This window comes from Protobothrops mucrosquamatus, unplaced genomic scaffold, assembly GCF_001527695.2.
Source record: "Protobothrops mucrosquamatus isolate PMUCROS unplaced genomic scaffold, P.Mucros_1.0 scaffold3, whole genome shotgun sequence".
Classification (NCBI taxonomy): domain Eukaryota; kingdom Metazoa; phylum Chordata; class Lepidosauria; order Squamata; family Viperidae; genus Protobothrops; species Protobothrops mucrosquamatus.
Window position 1 is genome coordinate 900,805 of NW_015386390.1, and position 13,796 is coordinate 914,600.

General features: G+C 43.3%; 1 protein-coding gene across 1 annotated transcript in view; it reads left to right on the forward strand.

The window, feature by feature from the left end:
- Positions 1–420: 420 nt before the first annotated feature.
- CFAP299 (cilia and flagella associated protein 299) overlaps positions 421–13,796 on the forward strand; it is a 264,442-nt gene continuing 251,066 nt past the window's right edge. Inside the window, exons 1-2 of the mRNA XM_015832364.1 lie at positions 421–554; positions 7,160–7,290. Of these exons, the coding sequence (XP_015687850.1) occupies positions 435–554; positions 7,160–7,290 (251 nt within the window). The 5' untranslated portion in view covers positions 421–434. The remainder of the gene's footprint in view (positions 555–7,159; positions 7,291–13,796) is intronic.

Genomic DNA, 13,796 nt, shown 5'->3' on the forward strand with positions numbered 1-13,796 from the left:
AATAGAATAGAATAGAATAGAATAGAATAGAAAATAGAATAGAATAGAATAGAATAGAATAGAATAGAATAGAATAGAAATAAGGATAGGATATGATAGAATAGAGCTGGAAGGGACCTTGGAGGTCTTCTAATTAATGGTGAGGTTCACTCTTCACAGATTATTTTTCTCAGCAGCGGAGGAGATTCGTGGAGGCGGGAGAGGCGCAGTTTTGTGTTTAAGGGTTAGTAACGTAGTTTCCTTGTGCGATTGGTGAGCTGGGCTGGGGGGGGGAGGAGTCAGCGCAGGATGCTTCCGAGCGATTGGCTGTGCCAGGGGAGGGGGCGGCGCTCGGGATGACAGTAGCTAGACAGCGGGCCGTTGCTAGGGACGCGGCGGGCCGTTGCTAGGGACGCGGCTAGCCGGCTCCCCACGAGCGTGGGCGGCGTTGCGGGATGGCGGGCGTGGAGGGCGACGATGCCGGCGCTGTCTTGGATCACATCGTCACCCAGTTTAACACTTACGAGGAGTATCTGGATTCTCAGATCACCACGCAGGACCTCTTTTATCTGGAGGTGAGCGTTCCTTCCTTGCATAAAGTGCCTCTGAGCATGGGCCGAGTACAGGCTCTCCCGTGCCTGTACAATGCAACACTCGTCTCTGAAAGCGAGCAGAACGGAACTCGCCAGCAGAGCTTCTGTCAGGGTTAAGGATTTGTCCCACTCGACTTTATCATTAATGCTTTGGTTGAGTTTGCACAATTTACTGCATCGTAAAGCTGATCAAGTGGGTCGGGTTTACACAAAAGTATCCCACCACAAACCCACCAAGGTTAACACTAACCGAGTTTTTAGCCTGTTGCCCAAATGGATATATACTGTCCTAAAAATAAACTGGCGAAGCATCTTATATTTCACAGCTGGAAACACATGCTTGAATGTGACCAACATCTTTATTTGGCCAATATTCTTGACAAGTGGCCACTGAATCTGGCTTCTGCCAGATTCTTTTGGTCTGGACTGAAGTAGAACCATGGATAAAGCAGTGTGGCTGTCAAGGAAGGCCATTTTTCAAGAAGCAGATCAAGAAAAGATCTCATGTCTGCTGTTTCCTCCTGAAATCCACTCACACATCCTATTTTGTTGTTGTGGTTGTTAGTTCCGAAGTCGTGTCCGACCCATCGGGACCCCATGGACAATGTTCCTCCAGGCCTTCCTGTCCTCTACCATCTTCTGGAGTCCATTTAAGCTCAGGCCTACTGCTTCAGTGACTCCATCCAGCCACCTCATTCTCTGTCGTCCCCTTCTTCTCTTGCCCTCCATCTCAATCCTATTTGCATCCTATTTATTATCAGTCCTCTTGCCCTTTCAAGTCAAATCACATTTCGTGTGGTGCTGTATTCATACCGTATGATTGATATGTGTTTGTATTTGTTTTGGGTGGGGTGGGGGTTGTGGAATAGTGTCCGTTCTGTTTCTCACCCAGGTGGTGACCCCTTACTTGCTCTAGCAGTCCTTGGTAATCTTGTGACACAGTCACAGTGACTTCCATACCCTTCTTGCTTCCAGGTTGACCCCCATGGACTTCCACGTTATCTCTTCTAAGCTGAGCATAGAGCAGCTCTTTCAGGTTTTCATTTTTTGGTGCTGCAGTTCAATAACTGCTCGTTGTGTGGCTTCTAGACCAGGGCTTTTCAACCAGTGGTATGGGTACCACCTGTGGTACATTGGCACCTGGCAGGTGGTACGCGACCATCCTAGAAAAGTGGTAGCGGGGGAGGGGAATGAGCTGAACCGGTGGCAGCACCGCACAAGCCTGAGCGAGAGATGGCTGGAGCTGCAGGGCTGTCAGGGCTCAGCGGAAGCGCCAGGATCAGTGCCGCTTTCCAGCTGATCAGCGCTTCTTCGGGGCTGTCAGGGCTCAGTGGAAACGCCAGGATCAGCACCAGGCTCCAGCTGGAGCTTGGCGCTGATCCTGGAGCTTCTCCTGAGCCCAGAAGAAGCACTGATCAGCTGAAATGTTGCAGCATCTCCAGGATCTTGTGATTTACATTCAGATGCTTGGCAACTGATTCATATTTATGACGGTCACAGTGTCCCAGGGTCATGTGAGGTGACCAAAACCTGCTGCAACCACCCAGCAGACGGGGGGAATAAAAACCAAACACCCCCCCACCCCACCCCCGCTGCCAATCCTCAACAGAAATGCTCACAACAATGAAAACCTCGGACAGGAGGAAGAGCGCCGCCAGGTGGGCAGGCAGGTGTCTTCCTCGGCTGTGGCTTGGGGGGCATTTTTTTCAGTGCCATTGTAACTTCGAAGAGTCACTAAGCGAACTGTTGTAAGTCAAGGACTACCTGTACTTTATCACTTTTTTCCCTTTTTTTTTTTTTGGTCATCAAGTTTTTGACACCTTGCTAGGTGATTGGTGATATTCGGATGTTGCCATATCCTAAAAGTGGTACAATGGGTGAAAAGGTTGAAAAGCCCTGGACTAGACCTTTCCAGCCACACGTTATCCACTCTTATTCATTTTCCCAGGCTTCAAGAATTCTAGCAACTTCTTTTGATCATCTCTTTTCTGACCCTACTGCAACATTAGCTCTCAGGCTTCTCAACAATTTCCTACATGCTCCTTTCTCTTATCTCACTGTCCTCTTTGCTTCTCCTCCTCTCCAAATTCTCTCACCCTTAACTCCAGTCTTTCTCATGCATCCCCCTCAAAGGTTTTCACTCCAAAAATATACATAAAGACCTAATATCCCATTATCCAATTTGAAGAAAGGTGGATCTTATTGGATGCCATCTTAAAACAAAACCAGAATCTCATAGAATAACCTTGTCAACGTTGTTGCTGAAATCAAGATGTATTAGATATACAGCATACCCACAATCTACTAAGAAAGTTAAGTGATCAAAGCATAATGAACGCTTAGGATAGAACACTTGTTCTCAATAAATCTTTGCTGATTTCTGGTACAATTGAACCCAAAAGGTTTTTAAGAAAAGGCTGGACAGTCACCTGTCTGAAATTGGTATAGGGCAGGGGTAGGCAACCTTGGCTCTTTTATGACTTGTGGACTTCAACTCCCAGAATTCCTGAGCCAGCTTGGTATAGGGTCTTCTGCTTGAGCAGTGAGTTAACTTATTAGAAGACCTCCACGGTCCCTTCCAGCTCTATTCTGCTTCGAGATTCTAGGAATATTCTAATAGCGCGTCTTACATCGCCAGCACAGCTATTCCGCACACATCTGTGTTACGGAGGGTCTGGCAGTTATGTTTGTTATAATGATGAAGCTTATTTATATCACACTTCACTAAACATGTAATCAAAGCAATATGCAAAGACAGAGCAATGCCATTCGCATATTTCATAGTTAGGTTAACCATCAGGGAATATAAAAATATAGCCGACAAAAATCATGCACCAGAAATCTAGAATAGGTAATCCTGGTCTTATAACTATTTGTTTAGTGACTGTTCAAAGTTGCAACCGCACTGAAAAAAGTGACGTATGACCGTTTTTCACAATTACATACGTTGTAGCCTCTTCATGGTCACGTGATCAGAATTTGGATGCTCGGCAACCGGTATGTATTTATGACGGTTGCAGTGTCTCAGAGACATGTGATCACCTCTTGTGACCATCTGACAAGCAAAGTCCATGGGGAAGCCAGATTCAATTAGCAACCGTGTTACTAACTTAAGAACTGCTTCACTTAACAACGGGGACAAGAAAGGTTATAAAGTGGGGCAAATCTCACTTAACAACTGTCTCGCTTAGCAATGGAAATTTGGGGCTCAATTGTGGTCATAAGTTGAGGTCTACCTGTAATGGCTTGATGGTAGTTCTATTTATGATCCTGAGAAATATGCTAAAAAGTAAGACTGGATGGGTGGTCATTCTTTTTCCAACTATAATAATAATAATAAAGTTGGAAGGTACCTTGGAGGTCATCTAGTCTAACCCCTGCTCAGGCAGGAAACCCTATACCATTTCTGGCTGTCCAATCTCTTCTTAAAAACTTCCAGTGTTGGGGCATTCACCGCTCCTGGAGGCAGGTTGTTCCACTGGTTAATTGTTCTCACTGTCAGGAAGTTTCTCCTTAGTTCTAGATTGCTTCTCTCTTCAGTTAGTTTCCATCCGTTGCTTCTTGTCCTGCCTTCAGGTACTTTTGCGAATAGCTTGACTTTTTTGTGGCAGCCCCTGAGATACTGGAACACTGCTATCATGTCTCCCCTCATCCTTCTCTTCATTAAACTAGACATACCCAATTCCAGCAACCGTTTTAGCCTCCAGCCCCCTAATCGTCTTTGTTCCTCTATCTCTCCACTGGTGATTGTTGGTGTTGAAGCTGCATGCATTTAATTCTAGGGGATTAAGGAAGGCTAATAAATTTGGAAGAGACCTTAAAGGTCATCTAGCTCAAACCCTCTGCTCAATGCAACATCCCCTAAAGCATTTTTGCCAATTCATGATTCAGCCTCCGATGATGGCTTGTAGCATTTTCCTGCAATAACCAGCTTGGCCTTACTGAAATCCTTTGATAAAGGGAAGGCCATTATTTTCCATAATGTCCTTTGAAAGCGGATGTTTGCCTTTTAAAACGCTGTTCCTTGAAATCTGTGGCTCAGTGTTTTCTGGAACCTCATGGATGGGACTCATAAAATTGGACTGTAGTTTCTTAGGTTTGCCACTAGGTGGAAATATTTCACTTTTGTTTAAAATGCTGTTGCTATTCCTAGACGAGGGAAATAAAATGTACAACAGACGATACAAAGAGCTGTGGCATCTTTAACTCAGCAATTTTGTAGTTGATTGCCCATCAAATCTACTTTGTCTGTTTGCAAAAATGGGTATTTGATGCAAAGGACCCAAGGGCCTTATTCCTTTGCTGATGTGTAAAGGAATAAACACCAGTTGCCTTATGCTTCCATGTGTTTTTCCCTGTTATTATTATTCATAATAATAGTGGTATTGTTATCTGATGTACACATCATACTTTATGAAGTAACAGAAGGGGGAAAAAAACCATACCTTTGCCCAAAGGAGATTGCAGTCCCTATTAATACAGGTAGTCCTTGACTTATAGTTCGCTTACTAACCATTCAAAGTTTCAATGGCACTGAAAAAGGTGACTTACAACCATTTTTCGCATGACCATTGCAGCATCACATGGAACTGACAGATATTTTGGTGCTAAGTTTTGGACTTCGTAGGGAAAAAAAAACTTATAGTTAAAAAGTCACACAGTTCACAAACAAGAGCTCAAAAGAATTTCCTGAAGGATAAACTGTTAATAAATCTTCTAAAAAGCTCTTCAGATGCTCTCTAAAACAGACACTTTTGAGAGATTTACTAGTTGACTGCCAGGATGTGCTAAACAATGGTTTATTGAACAAATCACAGTTGGTCTGGGCTTTATGCCTTGCTAAGCTGCCAAACTTTTTTCACTCATAGGACCCTAATTCTGAGCAGACAGACGTGGAATTGTGCCACTTCTGTTCCTTGGGGACAGCAGTCCAACTACTTTTAATGGGAGATGCCAATCTGTGATCAGCAAATGACCGTTCAAACTATTTAAGAAGCTGCTATTTGTTACTGAGGTTTCGTAGCAAAAATATATTTGCTTGTATGTGTGATCAAGTGCATACAGGTAATCCTTGACTTATGACCGTGATTGTGTCCAGAATTATGGTAGTAAGTTGTTACAGTCGTTAAGCGAATCACCACATGACCGCACCTGATTTGGCAACCTTCATTATCTGCAGTCGTTAAGCGAATGTGAAGTTGTGAAGCAAATCCGTTTTATCTAATGGGCATTTTTTTTGTGAGGAACTATGGCCCCTTCATGATTTGTGGACTTCAACTCCCAGAATTCCTGAGCCAACCACGCTGGCTCAGGAATTCTGGGAGTTGAAGTCCACAGGTTATAAAAGGGCCATAGTTCTCCACCCTTGCTGTAAAAGGTGAGTCGGTTGCCAAGCACCCAAAATGTGATCATGTCATCACATGTGTTGGTCACATACTTTTGGGAGAAGGGCTGCTGTGACTCTGAATAGTCTAAACAACTGACCGTTAGGTAAGGATTACCTGTAAATAAATAATTTCGCAGGTTGTAGGCTATCCCGGTGAAGATGCATGTTGCTTATTTTCTTATTTTGGATAAAATGCAGTAAAAATAATGCAAATAAACTAAGAGAGCAATGGAAGCATCCTTTCATTGAAAAGGCCTAATGTGACAAAAATGGCTTGCCCATGAGTATATGTGTTTCTTCTACAAAAATCAAAGTGAGGGGTCCTTAGTGTTTGCTAAGCTTGGTTGTTTTCTTTCAGACATTTCGATACCCAGTTAGGTGACATGATCAGTGCTAGTAGGAGCTTTGCTCTTAGTTTATATTCTAGTGGCTTACTCTGTCAGTGTTCATGGGAGTGGTCTTGGCTGGGCTGTTACTATTACCTTGTTTGACAGTACCTTGATTGGGACATTGTTCACTTCTTGATTGTTGGTCTGATGTTAATCTTGGTGTTAATCCATGCTCATCTGGATATTGATTGCTGGTGGGGAGGTGTTTTGGTCTTTTTGTTCCCTTGTTGGCTTGTTGATTGTCTCCTTCAAGCAGGGGTCTTCAAACTTGGCCCTTTTATGACTTATGGACTTCAACTCCCAGAATTCCTCAGCCAGGCACGCTGGCTGAGGAATTCTGGGAATTGAAGTCCACAAGTCATAAAAGGGCCAAGTTTGAAGATCCCTGCCTTCGAGTATGTAGATGTTTATGTCTATGTGCCCGATGATGGCCGATTTGTCAGAGTACCAGGCTTCCAGGAATTCTCGAGCATTTTTTGGATTTTTCTTGGTCTGGGATAGTCACAATTTTCCAGTTAACTATGGTTAAGTCTATATACATGTTGTGAAATTAAAGAGTTTTCATCATGTCTTCTGATTGCCAGTTGGCATTTATGGATATGTTCTGCTAGTCTATAAATATTAAAGTCCTGGTGTTCTACTGGTTCACCTCATCTAAAAAGGTTAAATCAGGGCAACTGGACCAAAGTTTATTAAACTCAGACCTTTCATTACTTCTTCAGCCAAAATGAAAAATTTACTGTAAGTTAGGCAGAGAGTCAGGGAGTTGTTGGAATGGACTGGTTCTCCTGAATTCTTATTTGCTTCCCCAGAATGAAGAAATGGCCCGCCAACTGGTAGAGCTGGGTTTTCGAGGAAGTGGAGAAGTCCTGAAAAGGGAAGATTTTATCGCCAGGAAATTAGCTGCTGAAGCCTCCAGGAACTCAGAGAGACAACAGCAGAAGTAAGCAACCACTTGGTACTAAAGAACCATCTCAGAAGATGTGAAGAAGGGTAATTGAGGATGAATAAATCTATCAGTTAAAGCAGGAGTCTCCCGACTTGGCAACTTTAAGACTTGTGGACTTCAACTCAAGCCCACAAGACTTAAATCCAAAGGTGTTTTTTTCAAAAGCCAACTGGACTTTGTTTTTCCTTGAAGATGTTTCACTTCTCATCCAAGAAGCTTATTCGGTTCCTCAAGGAATAACAAAGTCCAGTTGCTTTTTGAAAAAACACCTTTTGGACAACCATGACCTGGGTGACGGAGAATCTCCATAGACACAAGTCTTAAAGTTGCCAAGTTTGGTTAAAGCATAGCTGTTCAAAAATGAAGAGACGGTGTGCATCATGAAGTCTTCTAGATCAGGGGCGTCAAACTCAATTTCATTGAGGGCCGCATCAGCATTGGGGTTGCCCTCGGGGGGCTGGGTGGGTGTGGCCAGGGTGGGTGCAGCCTACTGGTGGGGGTGGATGGAGTGGGTGTGGCCTACTGGGTGGGTGTGGCCAGCTCTACATCGTTCGCGTCAAGGGTGCCTTGGGGGCCTGGGCAGGAGTGGGATAGATCTGAGGGTATCTGGCAGAAGGGGGTGGGACCAGGGCAAGTGCCGAGGCATGGTCCACTGGACCTCACTGTTCCTCTCAGGCCATGCAGGGGGGGGCTTATGGAGCTAAGACTGAATGCGTTTCAGCATAGATGGCCACCACAAAATTGTACATTGGCTCCCAGCTGGCCTGAGCCAGGGCCAAGGCAGCAGGGGCCGTTCCCTCACTGTTTCCAGGATGGCTTCGCGGGCCACATGAAACCACTTCGCGGGCCGCATCCGACCCCCCCGAGCCTTGTGTTTGACATGTCTGTTCTAGATGAAGAATCTGAAGAAGCTTTCCCCAACCATGGTTTTCTTGATGAGTTGGAGTTAATTCCCCAGTCATGCTTATTGGCTATTATGGGAGTTGAAGATGAGTTTATTTAAGGAGCGCCTGGTTGGAGAAAGCTGTCTTAAATAAATTCATATTTGTAACTCCTAGTGCATGTTTTTTAGCTGGAGAATTTCTAGCTCAGCTATTTATTTCCATTTCTGAAGGTCCGTCAATAGGCTGAAGGCTTTCATAAAAGGAAAGTGCTCTCCATGAGGGAGACTGCCTGTGAGTATGTCTGCATGGTTGATGTTGGGGGGTCTTTCCTCTTTCCGGCCTTCCAGATGCAGGCAGGAATTTGACCATATTTCTCTACTGGACACCCCGGGCAAAATCCTTCCCCCTGAAGACATGTGACACAATGTGTGTGGTTTGCCTCTTTCCATGAATATTGGCGACTGTTGAAGAAACACCAGATAGGACTCCTCGGTAATCAGATCCTTTCTTCATTCACCCTAAAGGACCACTGTTTACATGCCCAAAACAAAATGTATCTCTAATTCAGAAAAAAAAAATCACATAGCTTGGGAATTGAGCAAACTCGTTTTAGCGCTGGAAAAAAAAAGAATGGAAACTTTCCCCTTATTCTAAGGTTAAAAGAACCCAATAATTGAGATGGAAATGCAGGTAGTCCTCGACTTACGACCACAATTGAGTCAAAAATGTCTGTTGCTAAGCGAGACAGCTTAGCATTTTGCCCCATTTTGCAACCTTTCTTGCCACAGTTGTTAAGTGAATCACTGCAGTTGTTAAGTTAGCAACATGGTTGTTAAGTGACTCTGGTGTCCCCAGTGACTTAGCTTGTCAGGAGGTCACAAAATGTGATCACATTGCCCTGGGGTACTAGAAACAGTCATAAATACATGCCAGTTGCCAAGCATCCGAATGCTGATCACGTGATCACGGGGAGGCTGCGATGGATGTAAGTGTGAAAAACAGGCATAAGTCATTTTTTTTCAGTGCCATTGTAACTTCGAATGGTCACTAAATGAACTGTTGTAAGCCAAGGACTACCTGGATACCAATGGAAGACCTAAAGGAGAACTCCATTATTTGTCTTACAAATAGCAGCAGAGAGTTTATCGGTGTAGTCAGTGCTTTTCTCTACAGACATGTAGGGCTGTACCCCAAAATTCTTGTTTCCAACTTTGCAGCAGCCTCTGAATGTTGACAAAGAGAGGCAGAATTTGAGGGGTCCTTGGTGCTCTCTGAGCTGGCTTGTTTTCTTGCAGACATTTCATTACCCAAACTAGGTAACTTCATCAGTGCTGGTAAGAAGTGGGGTTTGCTGTCAGTTTATATCCTGATGGCTTGCAGTGTTGGTGGGGGTGGTCTTAGAGATTCGTTGGTTGGGCTGCTTGCTGTTGGCTTCTTTGGCAGTTTCTTGATTGGGGTATTGTTTGCTTGATGGTTGGTCTGATGTTAACCTTGGAGTTAATCTATGTTGATCTGGGTGCTGACTGGGTCTTGGGCTGGGCATTTTTGTTCCCTTTTGGAGCTGGGTGATAGTCTCTTCGCATAGTTATAGATGTATAACAACAACAACAACAACAACAACAACAACAACGACGACGATGATGATTATGATGATGATGATGATGATGATGTCTGGATAGTGGACGTGGCAGTGCCTGGAGACAGCAGAATAGACGAGAAAGAACTGGAGAAGATAACAAAATACAAAGACCTACAAATAGAAATAGAAAGACTGTGGCAAAGGCAAGCAAGGGTAGTCCCAATAGTAATAGGCACCCTGGGTGCAATCCCAAAACAACTGGAGCACCACTTGAATACCATTGGCATTGACAAATTCGCCATTAGTCAATTGCAAAAGGCAGCCTTACTAGGAACTGCTTCCATCCTGCAACGATATCTGTAATACCATCAAACATCCACATCTGCCTATCCCAGGTCCTTGGTAAGGACTCAATAGGTAGACAAAATGCCAAATCTAGTCTGAACATCTGGCTGACTGCGATGATTAATAATAATAATAATAATAATAATAATAATAATAATAATAATAATAATAATAATAATAATAATAATAATAATAATAATAATAAAGTTGGAAGGGACCTTGGAGGTCATCTAGTCCAACCCCTTGCTCAGGCAGGAAACCCTAGACCATTTCAGACAAATGGCTGTCCAGTCTCTTCTTAAAAACTTCCAGTATTGGAGCATTCACAGCTTCTGGAGGCAGGTTGTTCCACTGGTTAATTGTTCTCACTGTCAGGAAGTTTCTCCTTAGTTCTAGGTTGCTTCTCTCTTTGGTTAGTTTCCATCCATTGCTTCTTGTCCTGCCTTCAGGACATTAATGTTGTTAATGTCTGTGTGTCTATTGATGGCTAATTTGTCAGAGTGCCAGGCTTCTAGAAATTCCCTGGTGTTTTTGGACTTGGCTTGGTCTAGGATGGTCATATTTTCCCAGTTAAAACTGTGGTTAAATCTGTCTATATGTTGTGAAATTAAAGTATTTTCATCATGACTTCTGACTGCTAGTTGGTGTTCATGGGTGCGTTTTGCCAGTCTTCTGCCTGCTTGTTCTACATAGTGGTGGTTGCAGTCCTTACATTGTATGTTGTAGATGACTCCTGCTTTTTCTTCTGGGGTCTTCTTTGGGTCTGCTTAGGATGTTTTGAAGGGCTTTAGTTGGCTTGCAAGCTATGCTGAATCCATGTGGTTGTAAGAGTCTGTTGGCAGAAGTTGGTGAACAGTTTCACGAAACAGGAAATGTCAGCCAGTGCATAAGGAAAAGGTCTTGCCCTGGATAACAGACCAACTGCAGCATTATCCACAAAGATACTAGAATGTTTTTCCTTTTCACTACTTGCTTTGTAGTTCTGTATCATTAACTGCAGATGATTGAATGTGTACTGAGATTTGTGTTTGCCCTGTGTTGGGAGTATACAGGAGTCCTTGACTTTATTTATTTATTTATTTATTTATTTCATTTATACCCCACCCTTCTCCCGGAGGACTCAGGGCGACTTATGAACACAATTGGGGCAGGAGCTTCCATTGTTAAGCAGTGTGGTAGTTTATTTTATTTATCCAATTTATTGGTCGGCCACTGTACCACTGGGTAACTCTGAGGCCTAGTGAGTCATATTTGATTTTACAACTTTATTTGCCTTAGTGGTCATTAAATGAATTCAGTTTTGCTTGTCAGAAGCCCGTTGGGAAGGTCACAAATGGCGGTCATGTGATCCTGGGATACTGCAACCGTTATAAATACATACTAGTTGCCAAGCACCTCAAGATTGCGGGACCTCAACGATGCTGTAATGGCTGTAAGTGTGAGAACGAGTTGTAAGTCACTTTTTTCAGCACTGTTGTAGCTTTGAATGGTTGTTAAGTCAAGAGCTACTTGTATCTTAGTTCGAATCAGCAACGAACTCCTGAATGGATTTTTGACACTTGCTGCCTTCTTCCTGCTAACCACCCATCTTGAAAATCCAGATCCCTGGGTCCTGCGTTGGGGGATTTATATTCCTCTTTTTTTTAAATTTTTCTTTTTGGAGGTCTTACTTTGCTTAGACAGCTGTCAGACATATGGTGTCCCATTGGCTGTCAAATTTAAAGTGAAACAGGTTGGAGCAAAACATGCTTTTCTTTATCCCTAGCTTTGCATAATGGACCACTGACCTCTGCCTTTCGTATGCTTTTTTGGAAGATAATGAGAGGAAAAGTTGCAAATTCTCAGCTGCTGAGGAATATTTTTTTCATTTGAGCTAGCGGTTTGAGGATTCCCCCCCCCTTTTTTTTCTTTTGGTGTTAAACTTGTTTTTCAAAGATGAATGGGTGTTTCCTTGGCAGTTGCTGGGTCCATGTCTTCTAATCCTGGATTAGCCATTTCAATTCACTTGCTAGTTTCTTGCAACAAAAATGCTGGCCTGAAAGTTGAGAAGTTGTTGTGTAGAATTGGTAAAGCGTTTCACAGGAGACAACTTGCCCCATTGCTACAGTGGTACCTCGGTATTCATCATTCATTGATTCTGGGAGGGGCAGTTAGTACCAAAAAGGATGAATACCAAACAAATATTTCCCATAAGGAATAATGTACAGATAATCTGCAATTTACGACCACAATTGAGCCTAAAATTTATGTTGCTAAGTTAAAATTTTGTTAATTTGCCCTATTTGACAACTTTTCTTGCCACATTTGTTAAGTGAATTAGTAATACGGTTGTTAAGTGAATCTGATTTCCCCATTGACTTTGCTTGTCAGAAGGTCACAAAAGGGGATCACATGATCCTAGGACACTGGCAACCGTCGGGAATATGAGTTAGTTGCTAAGCATCTAAATTTTGATCATCTGACCATGGGGATGCTGCAACAGCCGTAAGTGTGAAAAACGGTCCTAATTCACTTTTTTCAGTGCAACTTTGAATGGTCACTAAATGAACTGTTGTAAGTTGAGGACTACCTGTAGTGAGTCAGAAGGCAGCCAACGTTGACGAGCTCTGGCTTATGCATTGAGTACCAAATAAAAGATGAGGACCAAAATTTCACATCCAAATGTTTTGAGTACCAAATTCACTGAATTTCAATCACATTCTCTCAGCCCTACCCACCTCACAGCGTTGTTGTGGAAAAAAGAGGAGGGAGTTTTGTTTATGATTGCTGCCATGAATTATTTATATAAATAATAAAGGAGGGATATAAATAAAATAAAATGTATAGCCCTATATCAGTGTTTCTCAACCTTTAAGATGCCTGGACTTCGACCCCACTGTTTGAATTGGTTTAAAGTTAGAAACCAACTGACCATGAGTTCCAGTCCTGCCTTAGGCATAAAGCCTAAGGAGGAGGCCAGGGCAATCCACTTCTAAAAATGCTGCCAAGAAATCTACACGGATTTACCCAGGCAAGTCACTGTGAGTCAGGAGTCTTCAAACTCGGCCGTTTTATGATTTGTGGACTTCAACTCCCAGAATTCCTCAGGCAGGCACGCTGGCTGAGGAATTCTGGGAGTTGAAGTCCACAAGTCATGAAAGGGCCAAGTTTGAAGACCCCTGCGTGTGAGTCAAGACAGGCTTTTTAGCAGAGGGGAATGTGCTCAAGCCAAGAGCCCAGGGCCCCACCTTGAAATCAACAGCTGTTGTGCTTCAAATGTTTGGTTCCACACAGCTGATCACTCCAGTATAAAGACTCATCAGAAGTTCTGAAAGAATCCTCTCCTGGGCAATTGACTGGCACAGGATCAGTCATCAGCTGGATCAGAAAAAGGTCGTCCACTTCTTTGCTTTTGTAACAAGCCTTCCCAGCTAGAGTCCTTGGCAAGTACGCCAAGTGCCATGGTTTCAGCAAACGACAACACAAATGAGGGTGAAGGCAACACAGATATCCAGGTGTTCTCCAGGCATGTAGAAAAATGCGAGAATGTTGACATAAGCAGCTGATTCATGAGTCCTGTGACAGGGAGAGCCAGCCACGCATCTTATGTGCATATGTGCGTGAGAGAGATTGTACCATCTAGAGAGATATATATATAAGCATATTTATGATTAACTACTATAACACAAAAATGTTCTTTACAGGGTGTTTGG